This window comes from Bos indicus x Bos taurus, chromosome 17 (assembly GCF_003369695.1).
Source record: "Bos indicus x Bos taurus breed Angus x Brahman F1 hybrid chromosome 17, Bos_hybrid_MaternalHap_v2.0, whole genome shotgun sequence".
Lineage (NCBI taxonomy): Eukaryota > Metazoa > Chordata > Mammalia > Artiodactyla > Bovidae > Bos > Bos indicus x Bos taurus.
In genome coordinates, this window is record NC_040092.1 from 33,138,554 (window position 1) to 33,156,895 (window position 18,342).

The 18,342-nt window shown below is 43.0% G+C and overlaps 1 protein-coding gene across 21 annotated transcripts in view; it reads left to right on the forward strand.

Annotated features, from left to right (window-relative positions):
* The window catches only part of RAPGEF2 (Rap guanine nucleotide exchange factor 2), a 270,343-nt gene extending 264,213 nt beyond the window's left edge, over positions 1–6,130 (forward strand). For 11 of the 21 annotated variants that reach the window (XM_027567249.1, XM_027567254.1, XM_027567255.1 and 8 more), the window contains 3 exons: positions 32–591; positions 2,786–3,064; positions 4,093–6,130. In XM_027567249.1, the coding sequence (XP_027423050.1) occupies positions 32–591; positions 2,786–3,064; positions 4,093–4,121 (868 nt within the window). In that variant the 3' untranslated portion in view covers positions 4,122–6,130. The remainder of the gene's footprint in view (positions 1–31; positions 592–2,785; positions 3,065–4,092) is intronic. The other 10 variants (XM_027567251.1, XM_027567256.1, XM_027567259.1 and 7 more) reach the window with 3 other exon arrangements.
* The last annotated feature ends 12,212 nt before the right edge of the window (positions 6,131–18,342 follow it).

Consider the following 18,342-nt stretch of genomic DNA (forward strand, 5'->3'; position numbering starts at 1 on the left):
TTCTCCTTTTTCTTTCCCGTCGGCCGCCTAGTTCCTGTGCACCACTGTCTGAGAGCAGGGGCCTGTATGCTGCAGCCACCGTGATCTCTTCCCCCAGCACGGAGGAGCTTTCCCAGGACCAGGGGGACCGAGCCTCCCTGGACGCTGCTGACAGTGGCCGGGGGAGCTGGACGTCGTGCTCGAGCGGCTCCCATGATAACATCCAGACCATCCAGCACCAGAGGAGCTGGGAGACGCTCCCCTTTGGGCACACTCACTTTGATTACCCAGGGGATGCTGCAGGGCTGTGGGCCTCGAGCAGCCATATGGACCAAATCATGTTTCCTGACCACAGTGCAAAGTACAGCAGGCAGAGTCAGAGCCGAGAGAGTCTCGATCAGGCCCAGTCCCGGGCCAGCTGGGCCTCGTCCACAGGGTACTGGGGAGAGGACTCGGAAGGGGACACGGGCACCATCAAGAGAAGGGGGGGTAAGGACGTTTCCCTTGACGCTGACAGCAGCAGCATGACAGCCGTGACCGCAGAGGAAGCCAAACCTGCCGCCATGGCTGCCCACATAGCCGTGACACCCAGTGCTGCCAAGGGGCTCATCGGTAAGCTGACCGCCGGGCTCTGTCGCGTGTGGGTCATGGCTGCACCCTGACTTATTTCAAAAGTAAAAGTATGTGTTTGTGGGTCTTCTCCTCGTTCTGTCCCACCCATTGCCCCTTAGGGCTTCCAAGTTAGCAGTGCACTCAGCATTTTGAAGTGAATGATGGTTACAAGAGCCCACGTTCTGCGCGCTAGTGCTTATAAATACTCTGCAGCACAGGAAACCTTCCATGTGTTGTAGCTGTCAGGATCAGTAGGTTGTCGTTATGGGTATTCTCTGCTCTAGTATTGATCTAGGCTGAAAGTTACCAGAAAGGGTGGTCATTCTCTCTAGAGGAGGAAGTTTTTCTGTTTAATTGGAATCGGTTTTAAATGTTTTATTATTCTATTTTGTTCCCTTGAATTGTATTTAGAACTTTACACATTGCATATTTAAAAATCTCCTACTGATATTTTTTATGTAGGTAAGCTGTTTTCTCTGCTACACAAATTCCCTTTGCACAGGATAGAACATGGTGGGGAGGGTGCTAAGAGGTAATGTCATCAGTAAGAGCCTGGGAGTCAGGCTGGCTGGGGTCGTGCTGAATCGGTGCTTTGCCACTGTCCTAGTTTTGTGACACTAGGTGAGTCACTAAATGGTGTCTGTTTCCTCATCTGTAAAATGAGTTTAATAGTTTCTATCCGTGCAGTTGGTGTGAGTTTTAAAGGAAATATCTGCAAAACACTGAACACTAGTGCCTAGATAATAATTCCTAAGTACATGAAAGTCACTTTCAGTTTGCTGCTGCTGTTTTTGTTGTAAGGTCTCTTATTTTCCCTTAACCCTATCAGAATATATTCTTTATGGCATGCTCAACATCTGCATGATTAAAGTGTAGGGATGCATTATAGGATACAAAGTGAGAAATATGGTATATAATTTGTCTTTTCAAGATGAATAAGGAAAAAACAATACCTATTCTTAGGTTGCAATTTTTAAAGCACTTTTTAAAAACTGAAGTATAGTTGATTTATAATATGGTGTTAGTTTCAAGTGTACAGCAAAGTGATTCATATATATATATATATTCATATTATTTTCCATTATAGGCTATTACAAGACATTGAATATAGTTCCCTGTGCTATACACATGTATATGTTAATCCCAAACTCCTAATTTATCCCTCCTCTCCATTTTCCCCTTTGGTAACCATGAATTTGTTTTCTATGTCTATGAGTCTATTTCTATTTTGTATATAGATTCACTTGTATTATTTTTTAGATTCCACATATAAATAATATCATATTTGTCTTTATCTGGCTTACTTCACTTAGTATGATAACGTCTGAGTCTATCCATGTAGCTGCAAATGGCATTATTTCATTCTTTTTATTGACTAATATCCCAGTGTGTGTATGTGTGTGTGTGTGTGTGTGTGTATAACATCTTCTTTATCCATTCATCTGTTGATGGACACTTGGAATGCTTCCATATCATGACAATTACAAGTAAAAAAGCACTTTAACAAACTAATACACACAATTTTTACTGCAAAAGAAAGAATGATCTAAGGTCCTAACAGTTGAGTCTAGAAAGTTCAATATAAGAAAACTTGGCCTTCACCTGCCTTTATGTCATGAAGTTACTATAAAAGGATTTTAGGAAAAAATACATACCTTACATACATACAATCTTAAGTTTTGAAATTTGCATCATTTTTGGTACACTTTTCCAACTTTATTTTGACTCCCTGTTTTCCGAAGTGAGACCCCAGGCTTGAAAGTAACATGGAATTGATCCTCTGCCTGGTGAGGGTGGGCGCCCAGCACAGGGTGACAGCCTGCCTGGCCAGGCCCCTCTCCCGGGTTGCTGGCCTGGGCCTGGGCGCCTTTCTGTTTCCTTTGCCTGGTGTTTCCAGTAAACCCCAGGGTTGGGTGTTGGTTACTTTGTGACCAGCAGAGACGCTCTGCAGTCACCCGGTTAGAGTTACAGATACTGAGATTGCTTAGTCACTTGTGCCACCAGAGATGACCGGTGAATAGCCAGTTTGATAGAGGTCCTGCCTCCCACTGCACCACCCACGCATCCCACTCCGCAGGCCTAGGTGCAGCTACACAGGCACACTGTTGATCGTGGTCCTCATCCTTTTGGATGAGTGCGCGTGGCCCAGGATGCGCTTCCCTAGATGCTGACTGCAGTGCCTTTTCTCTCCCAGCAGCCAGGAAGGAGGGCCGCTACCGGGAGCCGCCGCCCACTCCACCAGGCTACGTGGGCATCCCCATCACTGACTTCCCCGAGGCCCACCCGCACCCGGCCCGGAAACCGCCGGACTACACTGTGGCGCTGCAGCGGTCCAGGATGCTGGCCCGGCCGGCCGAACCCCCCGCCCCAGGCAGCGCCAGGCCTGCCCCCAGGCCGCAGTGGCACCGGCCTGGTGATGGTGACCCACGCGCCGGCCCCTGTGCACCCCCGGGCCTCACCGCCGAGGAGGACGGTACATGCGCCCCCGCACCCGCCCCTGTGCCCCACCTCTAGCATCCCCGATCCTGGCTGGTCTGCTCTCCCTCCGGATGCTCCCCATGCAGGGCTCCACACCCCATACCCCTAACCTAGTGTGCGCAGTTGGGCTGCGTTTTGCTTCTTCCTAAGCAACTTGAGGAATAACTAAAGATTGCAGCGGGGTCCCCTGTAATAACGTGTGCATGGCTCCTTTTCCTTCCCTAATCCTCAATTTTCTGGGAAAATGTTTGGACTTGTAACAAGTTCCAAATGAAAGTCTAGTGAAGAAAAACCCACTTCTCTAGAGCTTTTTATGCCTTCTCTGTGTGAACCCAGCTGGCCATTTTGGGGTGGGAATGCAGAGGGGCAGACTGTGCCACCCCTTCCCCCTTCTGCTTTTATGTTATTCTGCAAAAAATTGTTATAGAAGAAAGCAAAACAATTAATGAAAATTACTTATAATCCTGTCATTTACAGACAATCACCATTAGCATTTTGTTATACATCCTTCTAGACTTTATGTGTGAGTGTATACTATAAAAGGTCACGTGCTGCTTTATAGTGTCTGCCTGCAGTGCGGGAGACCTGGGTTCGATCCCTGGGTCGGGAAGATCCCCTGGAGAAGGAAATGGCAACCCACTCCAGTACTCTTGCCTGGAGAATCCCATGGACGGAGGAGCCTGGTGGGCTACAGTCCACGGGGTCGCAAAGAGTTGGACACGACTGAGCTACTTCACTTCAGTGAATTTACCGTCAGTGAATTTCCAATCAGTAAATGTACAATATACTTTATTTTAAACTTTTCATTGTGAATCATTAGGGAGAAAAAAAGATGAGTATTTGTAAGTGACTGCTGCTGCTAAGTCACTTCAGTCGTGTCCGACTAGCTGCAGTATAGTGACCTAGACTTAGAAAATAGCTATGGTGTTTTTATTTAGCATATCGGTGAATGTATTCTCTCTAAGCACAAGAAAATGACTTGCTTACTCATTGATTTCCTTCTTTCTTTGACGGTTGTTTTAGCAGAAGATGAACAAGTGTCTGCTGTTTGAGGTGCGGGCTTCTCTGGACCCGAGTCAACCGCCCAAAGGAGAGCACAAGAAGACGCCCCCTAGCGTCGGAGCCTTGGAACTCACACTCTGAGGATGGTGGACCAGTTTGCCTCCTTTCCTGCCTTAAAAGCAGCATGGGGCTCCTGACCCCTCTTCCTGTCCCCTTTGCATGTGAAATACTGTGAAGAAACCGCCCTGGCACTTTTCCGACTTCGTTGCTTGAATGCACAGTGCAGCCGTCTCCGAGCTCCCCGTCGCTGCCTGCCACGTAACACAGCATCATTCCAGATTCCAAGGTCATCGCCACCGATGATTCAACCTGGCTGCACTTACCCACGCCGGGAAGGATTTTTTAAAAATCTCCCTTTTAGATTTCAATCCAGTCCTAGCACTTGGTTTCATTGGAATCGTGAGAAAAGTCAGCCACGGAACTACTTGGGGCCTTTAACCCACCAAGGAAAACAAAAACGAAATCCTTTGAGTACAGTGCTCGTCCGCTTGTTTACAATGTCCTCTTTTTTTTTTTTTCCTTTTTAATGAGTTTAAAGATTGTGTTCAGAGAGTAAATGTTATATCCATTTAATGATTACAGTATTATTTTGAACCTTTAAGTAGGGTTGCCAGCCTGGGTTTCTCAAAAACCAAATATGCCGGACAGGGTGTGGCCACACCAGGAAGAGAGGAGGCGGGGCACAGCCCCTCTTCCTGTGTCCTGGCCGCCCCCAGAAGTGCCCTATCCTGGAAGCATGAGACGTTAGCCAATTACCTAGATCCCAGGGCTCCTGCCCCTCCTTCCCCAGGGGCTGGAGCTCTACTGTACAAACTGTTTGCACATGGCCGGGGAGGGACTGGGACCCTAGCGTCCTGTGTCTGAGCCTTATGGAGCACAGGGCAGCGTCACCCTTGGGCGTGCCCTGCTCCATCGAGACGGACGGCAGACCCCCTGTTTTTTAAGTTATGTTTCTTTGATTTCTGTTCATTTAGCTTTAGGGCTTCTCTTGTTTGTTTTTAAAGAGAAACGTTTATAACTGGATAGCATTGCAGTGAAAGCAGCTTGGGGTGTTGGCACTAACGCCAGCCGTTCATACTGCTCTTTCAAGACAGCCTCCCTGTATCGATCGATCGGCACGAGGGAACACACGAGCCTTTAACATGAAAAAGATCAAAAAGGTCCAAAACCCGGTGCGATCCGCCAGCCTTTGCAAGGCAGGTTGGTGGCCAAAGACTGACCCGTAAGTGGCTTTACGGACGCTGAGATGGAGAAGGCCTGAGTGTAGCAACCACCTGCTCACAGCTGCTATTAACCCCAGAAGGACTGAACCCTCCACTCTATTTTTGTGTTGTTTTTGCACAGACTCCGGAAAAGTGAAGGCTGCCAATCCGAGTAGTACTCAGATGTGAGGAACTGCTGGTCTTGGATTTTTTTTCCATTAAATTCAGCTGATCATATTGATCAGTAGATAAACGTAAATAGCTTCCAATTTTAAAAGTCGAATTGCAGTGTTTTTTCACTGTATCAAAGCAATGTCAGTGCTTTATTTAATGATTCTCTCCTGTATCATGGCATCTGTCTACTTGCTTATGTATTACATTGTCAATGATGCATTTGTAATTTTACATGTAAGATGCATTATTTGCCAGTTTTCTTCTCTAGGCTATGGACCTCATGTGCATATAGAAAGACAGAACTCTCGCTCTTCACAAGTTGCACAAATGTTATCTAAGCATTAAGTCACCGTAGAACATAGGACTGTAACCTCAGTTCGCTCTGTGATGTCAAGTGCAGAATGTACAATTAACTGGTGATTTCCTCATACTTTTGATACTACTTGTACCTGTATGTCTTTTAGAAAGACATTGGTGGAGTCTGTATCCCTTTTGTATTTTTAATACAATAATTGTACATATTGGTTATATTTTTGTTGAAAATGGTAGAAATGTACTATGTTTATGCTTCTACATCCAGTTTGTACAAGCTGGAAAATAAATAAATATAACATACCGCCTTGTCTGTATTCTTAATGACTCGTGCATGCTTTTTCCAACTGAAGCGTGAGAAAGCCCTTGGGGCTGTGCAGGAGCAAGTCCTCAGGGCACTGAGGAGGTACAGATGACATTGCCTAAGAGAGAAGAAATTAATATCATTCATGTTAGTAGAAAATAAGATCATTCATGTGTCCAGAATTCATAGTGTTTAATGAAATTCAGTGAAAAATGGTATCATTGTATATCTACATAGCATTTATCTCTTCCCAGTTCTTTTCAAGTAAAAATCTTTGCAGGATGTAATATTTTAATTCCCAATATATATACTAAGAAATAGGACCTCAGAGAATTTAAACTGGCATTCAAGATTATGACCAGTAAGTTAGTACAACCTAGCGAGTAATTTGGAAGTTCTAATGAGTACATCAGGGCTTCCTTGGTGGCTCAGTGGTAAAGAATCTGCCTGCCAATGCAGGAGACATGCTTTGATCCCTGGGTCGGGGAGATCCCCCGGAGAAGGAAATGGCAACCCACTCTAGTATTCTTGCTTGGAAAATCCCATGGGCAGAGGAGCCTGGAGAGCTACAGTCAGTGGGATCACAAGAGAGTCGGACACAACTTGGAAACTAAATAGCAACAAAGAGTGTATCAAATATCTTTGTTCTGTCTGTGAGTCCTAATGTAACGTAGGTCTGAATAATACTTAAGTCTATGAGAAGGGCACTTATATTTAAAAAGGTGAGAGTCAGTTAAGCAAAACGTGAGGAAATGTGAGGGCGTCTAGAAAGATGGCAGACTTCAGTCCTGATGCTAAAGGGAAGATGGCCAAAACTTAAAAGTCTGACTGAGACATTTGTGCAGTCTTGTGAAAATCTGGCCACCACAACAATTTGGAGAATTAAGACCATTTCTGTAGCTTCAGCTGTACCTGTTCAGAATGCAGGTGCCCTGTGTGGACACCTGTGTTCTCGTGTGCTCGCCACCATCAGCTGTTCACTGTAAAAACCCTTGCTCAGGGATACCCTATCACAACAGCAACCCATGCTGTCAATTTCTGTCATTCTAAAAGCTTATTCTTCTCTAATGTGTTCAGAAAAATATTAAGGAACTAATGTTTTGAAGAATAACCTCTTAATCATTTTTTGTATTCTGCTGAAAATAAAGGAAAATGACAGTCAGCCATGATGCCTGTTCTTACGTGTTTATGTTTTCAGTTCAGTTCAGTCACTCAGTCGTGTCCGACTCTGCGACCCCCTGAATTGTAGCACGCCAGGCCTCCCTGTCCATCACCAACTCCCGGAGTTCACTGAGACTCATGTCCATCGAGTCAGTGATGCCATCCAGCCATCTCATCCTCTGTCATCCCCTTTTCCTCCTGCCCCCAATCCCTCCCAGCATCAGGGTCTTTTCCAACGAGTCAACTCTTCGCATGAGGTGGCCAAAGTACTGGAGTTTCAGCTTTAGCATCATTCCTTCCAAAGACCCCCCAGGGCTGATCTCCTTCAGAATGGACTGGTTGGATCTCCTTGCAGTCCAAGGGACTCTCAAGAGTCTTCTCCAACACCACAATTCAAAAGCATCAATTCTTTGGCGCTCAGCCTTCTTCATAGTCCAACTCTCACATCCATACACGATCACTGGAAAAACCATAGCCTTGACTAAACAGACCTCTGTTGGCAAAGTAATGTCTCTGCTTTTCAATATGCTATCTAGGTTAGTCAACTTTCCTTCCAAGGAGTAAGCGTCTTGGAGTAAGTGATTTTGGAGCCCAGAAAGATAAAGTCTGACACTGTTAGTGTCATATTAATAACAGAACTTTGCCGTGTTTTAGGAATATTGCAGAAAGCTCTCCTCCCTAATCAAAAAGACTAAACATACCTGTTCTGTTTTCATACCTGCAGGTCAAAGCCCTCCAAATAGTTCCCTCAGCTTTAACCCTTTCCTCCTCCTGGGGGGTGTAGAGTTTATGCTCATCGTCGCACAGAGTCGGACACGACTGAAGTGACTTAGCAGCAGCAGCAGCATACTTTAATATATTTGATCTCCAAGTCTGATAATCTCTCAAACTGGTCTTGAAAGATGCAAGCTGCTAAACAAGCATGTATCAGCACATCTGGTAGGCCTGTGTGCTTATGGATTTTCAAGGAATTACCACACTTCCATTCTTGCCAAAGAAAAAGAGGAGCTCTGTCCTTGATTCCCTGATGCTGTTCTCCTTGAAAAATAGCTTACTCAGAGAATAAAGCAACTGCACTTGGAAGGGTCAAGTTGTTGATTGGAGAGGCGAATGATCTTGCAAATATTCACAAAGAATGTCAGGCAGCGGAGGTTGAAGTGGGCAGTAATGGAATGGAAATGAGTAGGGCATACTGCAGCCAAGGGGGCAGGGCCCTTCAGAAAGATCTGACAGTGAATAAGGGTTTGCCCAGCTGACAGAGAAAAAACACTGATTGGAACAAAATAATAATTTGTGAATTGCACTTTTTTCAACATGCACATTTTAGCCAAGGACAAAGCAAGCACAGTAAAATTCCTGCCTGTTTTTGAAATGATGTTTTCTGCCCATAGATTTTACAATGCCATGGCTACATAACAGGAACGTTTATAAAAGCTATCAAAACATTGCATGAAAGGCTAAAAAATCTTAGAAATGGCTTTGTTTTATGGGCACTCAATAAGATCATAATAATTTTCATTATGGGAAAAAGTAAGCATAGACTATAATTTCTGAAGTAAATTTTTTAAAAATCTGAAGTAAATTTAGAATCAAATGACCAATTTTTACAGAAGAGAGAAACTAATGAAGTAATTTCCATGTGGGGTATTCAACACTGTAAAAGTCAAAGCTAGTTTCATTTTCTTTTTCTGTAGCTAGTTTAATACAATTTAGGAACTTTTAGTATTAACTCTGACCATAGTTGACGTGTGGTGTGGTCTGATGGGAACCAATGCAGTAAAGGCATATCCCAGCATTTGAAGTTTTCCTTAATTTATATAGATTGGAAACCTTTTCTCAAGTAAAATAATAAAATTGATTTAGGTGGACTTCCCTGGTGGTCCAGGGGATGACTCCTTGCTCCCAATGTAGGGGGCCCCAGTTCGATCCCTGGTGGGGGAACTAAAACTCTCCTACTGCAACTAAGCCCATGAGCTCTAGAGTTGGCACTAGCCACTAGAGAAGCCCTCGAGCTGCAACAAAGACCCATCACAGCCAAAATGAATAATAAAAAAATAATAAATATTTGAAAATTGATCAAGTCAGTGTCACATGTAACATGAAGGTGAAATATGTACAAACCTATCAGATGTAGTTTAATGAGCTAATTTTACTTGTGTGTATTTCCTATGGTGCAGGCACTTTTCTCAATGCCAGATATTTACAAATATCACCAAAGTGAACCAAAGTGCCCTCCAGTTATAGTCTTCTTTTAGCTGAATGTTTCCCATTTCTCAGACCTGAGAGGGGAAAATGTCATGACCTCAGGATCGTAAGTGAGTATCTTATCAATCAGCCTTGATCACATCTGGATCGAAGATGTGAGATGCCTGACCCCAAAATTGCCTGGCTTGCCAACCATCTAGAAGAAGTTCCTAGAAGGACACTGTGACTGGTAAGAAAAGTAAACTGACTTGAACTCATCACTTTCTCTTTGGAGAATTTCTACGTGAAGGCAAAAAAGAGCAAATGCTGTGTCTAGTCAAGATGCAGAAGCTGTGAGACGAGAGAAGTGATAAGAATGCAAAAACCGTGAGAAGAGGGTTACAAGGTCAGGAAAGTGATGCACTGATGGCAGGGGTGTTCAAAGCCAAGTACAGCAGACACTTGTCTCCTGGGGAGCAACCAAATGTCAGGGTGTCATTGCCTTTGGTTGGTGAGTGTCTGGCCCCAGAACCACTCCCTGCAGCTGGGCTCTGTGAGCTGTTCTTCCTGAGACACAGATGGAGAGTCATTCCTGCTCTTTGTGCATCCTCTCTTGGTTACCACTCTCTTCAGCACCTAGAATAGTGCCTGGGATAGTGTAGAGGTTTTAGTAAATGAACATCTTCAGTTCAGTTCAGTTCAGTCACTCAGTCGTGTCTGACTCTTTGCGACCCCATAAATCACAGCACGTCAGGCCTCCCTGTCCATCACCAAATCCCAGAGTTCACCCAAACTGATGTCCATCGAGTCAGTGATGCCATCCAGCCATCTCATACTCTGTCGTCCCCTTCTTCTCCTGCCCCCAATCCCTCCCAGCATCAGAGTCTTTTCCAATGAGTCAACTCTTCGCATCAGGTGGCCAAAGTATTGGAGTTTCAGCTTTAGCATCAGTCCTTCCAATGAACACCCAGGACTGATCTCCTTTAGGATGGACTGGTTGGATCTCCTTGCAGTCCAAGGGACTCTCAAGAGTCTTCTCCAAACACCACAATTCAAAAGCATCAATTCTTTGGCGCTCAGCTGTCTTCACAGTCCAACTCTCACATCCATACACGACCACTGGAAAAACCATAGCCTTGACTAGACGGACCTTGGTTGGCAAAGTAATGTCTCTGCTTTTGAGTATGCTATCTACGTTGGTCATAACTTTCCTTCCAAGGAGTAAGCGTTGTTTAATTTAATGGCTGCAGTCACCATCTGCAGTGATTTTGGAGCCCCAAAGAATAAAGTCTGACACTGTTTCCACTATTTCCCCATCTATTTGCCATGAAGTGATGGGACCAGATGCCCAAATTATAGATAAACTGGGCCATCAAAATCAGCCAACATGCATTTATGTATTTATTACTTTAAAAACTTATATTTTAGAAAACATTTAGGTTCACAGCAAACTCGAGTGGAATGTACAGAGGTCCCACACACCCCTCATTCCCCCACATGCATAGCCTCCCCTACTCTTGACATCCTGCACCAGAGTGGTGCATTTGTTACAAAGGATAACCCAACCCTGACAGGTCATCATCACCCAAAGTCCACAGTTTACATTAGGTTCACTCTTGGTGCTATACATTCTACAACATGCATTTATTGAAGGGTGTCTATAACTGTGCCAGTACTGGTGAATATTTAGAGTAAAATAAATAGCAGAAATTTCTTTATGGAAGTATATTTGGCAAATAAGTGACTCCTGACAAGGTTAGCAAGGATTTAAGATTAACAAGGGGAGCAAAGACTAAGAGGCTGTTTAGGAGCTAAGTTCTGTGTGGCTACAGATGTTCAGATGAATGAAAAATGGACAGAGGCTGAGGCATCCAGAGAAGAGTCTTCGGCTCCTCCTGAGCATCTGGGAGGATGGGATGGACTGGGGCGATGCCTGGACATCAAGGAAACACCCTAACTAGCTGAGGCTTCAGGACTAGGAGACCCTGAGAAATCATTTGGAACGAGCAAGGAAGGGTGCGATTACATGGGACAAAAATGTTTTAGATACTGTATTTGTTATTTGAGGGGCTCAGTCAATGCTCATAAAAAGAGAAAGGGAAGGAAGGAAATGAGCAGAAGAAAGGATCTCTGATGAGAAAACCATCTGGAAAGAAGATCTGTTTTGGAGGAGAACAGGATTCAAGGGTGAGAGAGGAGAAGTGGGGGTCGCCCAGGCTGGGAGGTTTGGGGCCAAGACAGGAGGGAAGAACAAAAACAATTCAAGGGGAAAAAAATCAGTAGTACTTGATGTCCAACAGGATATGAGGAATGAAAGAAAAAAAAAATCAAGCCACCTCTCCCACTGCCACACACAGGAAAAAACTTGAAAGAAACTTAAAATTCCTGGCTTGAGTGCTTAAGATGAAAGAAGCAACATTGACAAAGGTGGAGACGTTGCTGAAAATGATACTGATTTTTATCTATTCATCTGTCAGTGGACATTTCGGTTGCTTCTGTGTGTTAGCTATTGTAGACAGCAGTGCAGTGAGTTTTGGGGTGCATGTATCCTTTTGGACCATGGCTTATTACTCAGCCAAAAAGAATGAAATAATGCCATTTGCAGGAACATGAATAGACTGCCATACTAAGTGAAGTAAGTCAGAGAGAGACAAATATCATATGATATCACTTACATGTGGAATCTAAAAAAAAAAAGATACAAATGAACTTATTTACAAAACAGATGTAGAAAATAAACTTATAGTTACCAAAGGGGGAAGGGGGAGGGGAAAATTAGGAGTTTGTGATTAACATATGCACACTATTATGTATAAAGTGGGCTTCCCTGGTGACTCAGATGGTACAGAATCCACTTGCCATGCAGAACACCCGGGTTCGATCCCTGGGTTGGGAAGATCCCCTGGAAAAGGAAATGGCAACCCACTCCAGTACTGTTGCCTGGAGAATCCCATGGACAGAGTGAGCCTGGCGGGTATAGTCCATGGGGTCACAAAGACTCGTACATGACTGAGCAACTAACACACACGTATAAAATAGATATAACCAACAAAACCCACTGTATAGCACAGGAAAAATTAAATACTCTGGAATAACCTAAATGGGAAAAGAATTTGAAAAAGAATAGATACACTTATATATAAAACTGAATCACTTTGCTGTCCCAGGTGACTCAGTGATAAAAGAATCTGCCTAACAACGCAGGAGATGGAAGAGGAAGATCTCCTGGGGGATGGTGGCAACCCACTCCAGTGTTCTTGCCTGGGAAATCTCACGGCCAGAGGAGCCTAGTGGGCTACAGTTCAGGGGGTCACAAAAGAGTCAGACACCACAGAGGACAAGAACATGCATACCTGAAACAACATTGTAAAACAACTATACTCCAATAAAAAAAATTTAAAGAGAAAGTGATACTAATTTTCAAAACAAGGTCAAGAAGTCTTCTTGTCCAGGGGTTCAAAGCCCCACACAGTCTCCATTTTAGTTCCTGCATCCTTGGGTAAGGGATGTGTGCGCTGAAGAAGAAGCTTCACACCCCCATCCCCCTCCAGAGGTACAGACCCTAGTGAGGTTACATGGCTTATTCACTGCATTTGCCAACACATGTTCAATTCATCCTTTTATGTCACTGTCTATGTTTCAAATCTCTACATCCAACCAAGCTATTTTCAGCCCTGCGGACCCCAGGGTTACTCTTCAATGATAGAATTGGTGTGATCTTGGATGAGCTGGGAGGCTTTTTTATAGCACTTTAAAAGACCAAACAAAATAGCCAAATAGAATGTGAATACATAGAATAGAAAGAGTCAGACAGGCAAGGTGAGCAGGGTGGGTTAGGCCATAGACCCACACAATTAAAATAATTTTTTTTTTAAAGTGTAACTCTTTACTGGCATGCAAAATGAGGCCCAGAAAGGAACATTTACCATGTGGAATTTCTAAGATTCACCTCCAAAGGGCATACCCGGAGGGCCAGGAGGATGAAGGCCTGCTAGTGGAGAGTCCGGAATCTCTGAGGGGTCCTTCATCCTTGAACTCTCCAACGAGGAGGCAGCGGGGGGTGGGGTACAGGGCAGGGAGGAGAGACTGGTGATCTGGCCTTTCACATGCCACTATCATGCCCTCCACCACCCAGGAAACAGGGCAGGTGTTCTTTGCTAAAATCCTTACCTCCCACCCAAGAGTTCTGGGACCTGACCCAATCTGCAGGATGCAGGTTGCTGAAAACAAACCAAAAAAAAATTTTTCCCCCCAAAAGTTAGCTTTGCAATGAATAGATGCCAAGGTTTCTCTCACAATCCTGTTACCTTTCTTTTTAGGCTCAAGCATTTGAATCCTGAAGTTGAACTGCTTGGTTTTGATTTTTTAGCCCATGAGATCCTGGAAAAGAACCTGAATTTCTACACCTCAGTTTCCTCATGTGTAAAATGAATGAAATGATAGAATCTGTCTCCATGGTAAAGCAAACAGAAACAGCGTGTGGCACAGGTCATCGAAAAATGTTAGCTGCCATTAGGTTTTATATCATATCAAAGTATTCTCCTAAATAGTATGTGCACATTAATAACCTAGATATTGATTTGTAATTAAAGCATGTTGTTAAGCATAAAATTCTATGCAATTCAGCAAGATGTCTGCCATTTTAGGAATGCAAATTAAAACCCCAATGAGATATCACCTCATACCCATTAGGATGGCTACTGTCATGATACCAGTTCTATGTGGAATCTACAATATGATACAAGTCAGCATATTTACAAAACAAAAACAGACTCTCAGATATAGAGAGTAGACTGTGGTTGCCAAGGGGAAAGATTGGAAGAGGGAAGGATTGGGAGTTTGGGATTAGCAGACACAAACTATTATATATAGACTGGATAAACAGCGGAGTGCCACTGTATAGCACAGGGAACAATATTCAGTATCCTATAATAAACCATAATGGAAAAGAATATGAAAAAGAATGCATATATATATATATATATGTAATGTAACTGATTCACTTTACTGTACAGAAGAAATTATTACAACATTATAAATAAACTACACATCAATAAAATTTAAGAAAAAAAAGGATGGCTACTGTAAGTAGCAATAGGACAGGAAGTAACTTGTGTTTGTGATAAGACGTGCAGAAATTGTAATCCTTGTGCACTGTTGGGGGGAATATGAAATGGTACAGAGATTATGTAAAACAGCAATATAGTGGTTCCTCAAAAATTGAAAAATTGAATTATCACATGACTGGGCAATTTCATGTTTGGATTTACACCCTAAAGAGCTAAAAACAGGAACCCAAAGGGATATTTGTACACACATGTTCACAGCGCCATTATTCATATTAACCAAAAGGTGGGAGCAGTCTATTGACAGATGAGTGGATGAACAAAATGTGTATCTATGCAATGGAATATTGCTCAGTTTTAAAAAGGAAGAAAATTCTGATACACACTACAAAATGGATGGCAGTGGGGACATTGTGCTAAGTGAAATAAGGCATCACAAAAGGACATACTATACTATATGATTCCATTCATGTGAGGTGCATGGAATCATGACCCTCATAGAAAGTAGAATGGCAATTGCCAGGGGCTGGGGAGGGGCAGTGATGGTATAATAGGTATGAAATTTCAGTTGTGCGAGGTGAGAACATGTCTGTGGATGGTGGGGATGCTGGCGACACAAGTGAATGTACTCACAACCGCTGAACAGCACTTAAAAGTGGTCCAATTGTATGACAAATTTTACGCTATGTGTATGTTACAACCATAATTTTTTTTTTTAGTTTATCATTAGTTTTAAGTAATGTGACATCTATTAATATATATAATTCTAACCATCCTGTCCCTCATACCCATCTTTCAGATGTAGAAACAAAATTGTACAAACCCCTTCTCAGAGTGAAAATAGGAAACCAGGAATGTTACCCTCTAAGAAAGCAAATCAGGGGAGTTCCCTGGTGTCCAGTGGTTGAGATGCTATGCTTCCACAGCAGGGGGCATGAGCTCCATCCCTGGTCGGGGGAACTAAGATCCCACAAGCTGTATAGTGCAGCCAAAAAATTAAATAAAAAGTGAGTCTTTTTTTTTTGGTTTGCATTTGCACCCATTTTAATGAAAAAGACACTGTGAATCAGAACATTTGAATCTAAAAAAATAATAAAAACGCTTTGCTTATTTACTTCCTGTGTCCAATACATTGTACTGATGCTTTAAGAAAGGAGAAAGATACTACATATGTGTGATGCAAGGAAATAAACAGAAAATCTACTAGCTAACCAATCAAGCTGGGGGTATAGCATCAATTAGGATTGAATTCAAATTCTGTTCTTTAATATTAGAAGTAGGAGTTCCAATTCTGGTAGTGGAAGAATAGCTTGTATTAGATTATCCCTCTTGCTGATAAAAATTATAAATGCTGGACAAAATATAAAAATAACAAAACAGTTTGAATTCACTGGAGAGCAACCCAAAGCAGGATTGATCAGGCAACAGTCTTTGAAGGAAGGGAAGCAAATGAGGTCACCTCTACATTGAACTGGCATTTCCCCTGTGGGCCCCTCCCAGTCACTGTGGCCCACTTGGGACACAGTTCAAGCTCAGGGTCAGTCCCACTGTGCTCAAGAAGGTCAGACTTCCATCTCCAGAAGATGAGAGGAGAGACTCACAGAGGAGAGAGTGCTGAGTCTGCATAACAATGCCCTTCTAGTCTCTGGCAGACTCTAGAACCATGCACATCCAAAGTGAGGCCCTAAGAAATCTAGCAGAAAGCAGATGCTGGGAGGCTGAGGAGTTGAGCAGACACTCCAGCTGCTGTCTGGGCCCAGGAAGATGGAGACTGGGGATAGGATTTCATCAAGTTAGAGGGACTTCATGAGCACCCGGGGCTTCCAGTGAAAACTGCAAAGGTCCATTAGCAGGAGTGAAAACCATGTCCCCAAACTGAGGGCTATGTCCTCTGACCAACAAAGCCCATAACTCAGCATCTGTTTGTAATCTGTTTGAAGAAAAAAATCCAGTGCTCTTCAGAGGCAAATAACATAATCCAGACTCTCTACAATGTTATCATTGATTACATGATGTCAAGAATATAACCAAATATTACAAGACATGGACAAAAACAGGAAAAAATAATAAATAGTGGTGAAAGCAGGTGTGAGGGGCAGGGAAAGAAGGAGTAAGGGGAGAGTGGGAAGAAAAAGCAACCATATGAAAGAACCATATGGTGGAAATACATTAATAATATCTTCAAAACAGAAGAAAACATCACAAGGGTTCATATTCATCCAATTAAGTCAATATCATGTATTAATACATGAAAATCTTACCACTTGATTGATAATATGATTATCACAACAAAGAGAAAAAATCAATAAAAGAAACGGATTTTTCTTTTGGTTGTATTTTGTGGCATTTAATAGAAAAAATGTAAGGAACTCTGTTGCACTCACTTTCTTCACTGAAAGAATAACCATGGTGATTCAGATGTGGGTTTATGGCAAACCTTCTTTTCAAAATTAAAATGCTGACATACACAGTATAGAGCAGGGCACCCTCCTCATTTGAAGTTGTAGTAATGACACTGAGATTTACCCTTTAATAATAGTTAATGTGGCCTACCTATTGGATACATCTGATAATAGCAAAAAATGGTGTCTTTCAGTTCTCAGTGTATTGAATTAGTTGAGGGTTGGAGTACATAATTTTGCACATGGCAGCAGAATCCAGAGTTTGCACTGAGAGTGGCTTCCTCTTTGATTTCAAATACCTTTGAAGGTCAGTCAAGTATGATTGAACCTAAGAGATTTGAATAACCACATTTCCTTTTACTCCCATGGAGCTCAAGATCCTCAGAGTTTCCGCAAATGATGGGGTCTTTACAGGGAGGGTACAATAGGCTACACAGGCCCACTTCACTTGACATTGCACTTGACCTGGTCAGCTCAGGCAGAAGCATGAGCTTTATCTATGGCTTTTAGAGACAAAATATTTATAAATGTTTTCAATTGTTTTCTCTAGACCTGGTAAGGAACCCAGCATTGATCAGCTTTACACACCAAAAGCCTTCAACTTGTGAGTTAATCTCTGACCAATGACTCTAACTAAGGGAGATTTTCCCTCCTGGCTCAGCTCTCCTGGAAGCTGCCCCTTTACCCTCTTCACACTGATCAAGAACTTCCCACTGGAGATCACATTATGGTAGCAGATTCTTGGAGGAATTATTCTCATGCCAGTGATGCGGAATGCCACCATTTCCTGCTTTTAATGCCCTGGAGGCATTGCTGTGCCCCTAAATCATGCTTTATCCAACCAGACAGGAGGGCTCAGCCCATGGTGACAGAGCATTGAAGGATTTGGTGAGCTCTGACTGCCTGATGAACTATGGAATGAGGTTCATGACATTGTACAGGAGACAGGGATCAAGACCATCCCCATGGAAAAGAAATGCAAAAAAGCAAAATGGCTGTCTGGGGAGGCCTTACAAATAGCTGTGAAAAGAAGGGAAGCAAAAAGAAAGGAGAAAATGAAAGATATAAGCATCTGAATGCAGAGTTCCAAAGAATAGCAAGAAGAGATAAGAAAGCCTTCTTCAGCGATCAGTGCAAAGAAATAGAGGAAAACAACAGAATGGGAAAGACTAGAGATCTCTTCAAGGAAATTAGAGATTCCAAGGGAACATTTCATGCAAAGATGGGCTCAATAAAGGATAGAAATGGTATGGACCTAACAGAAGCAGAAGATATTAAGAAGAGATGGCAAGAATACACAGAAGAACTGTACAAAAAAGATCTTCATGACCCAGATAATCACGATGGTGTGATCACTGACCTAGAGCCAGATATCCTGGAACATGAAGTCAAGTAGGCCTTAGAAA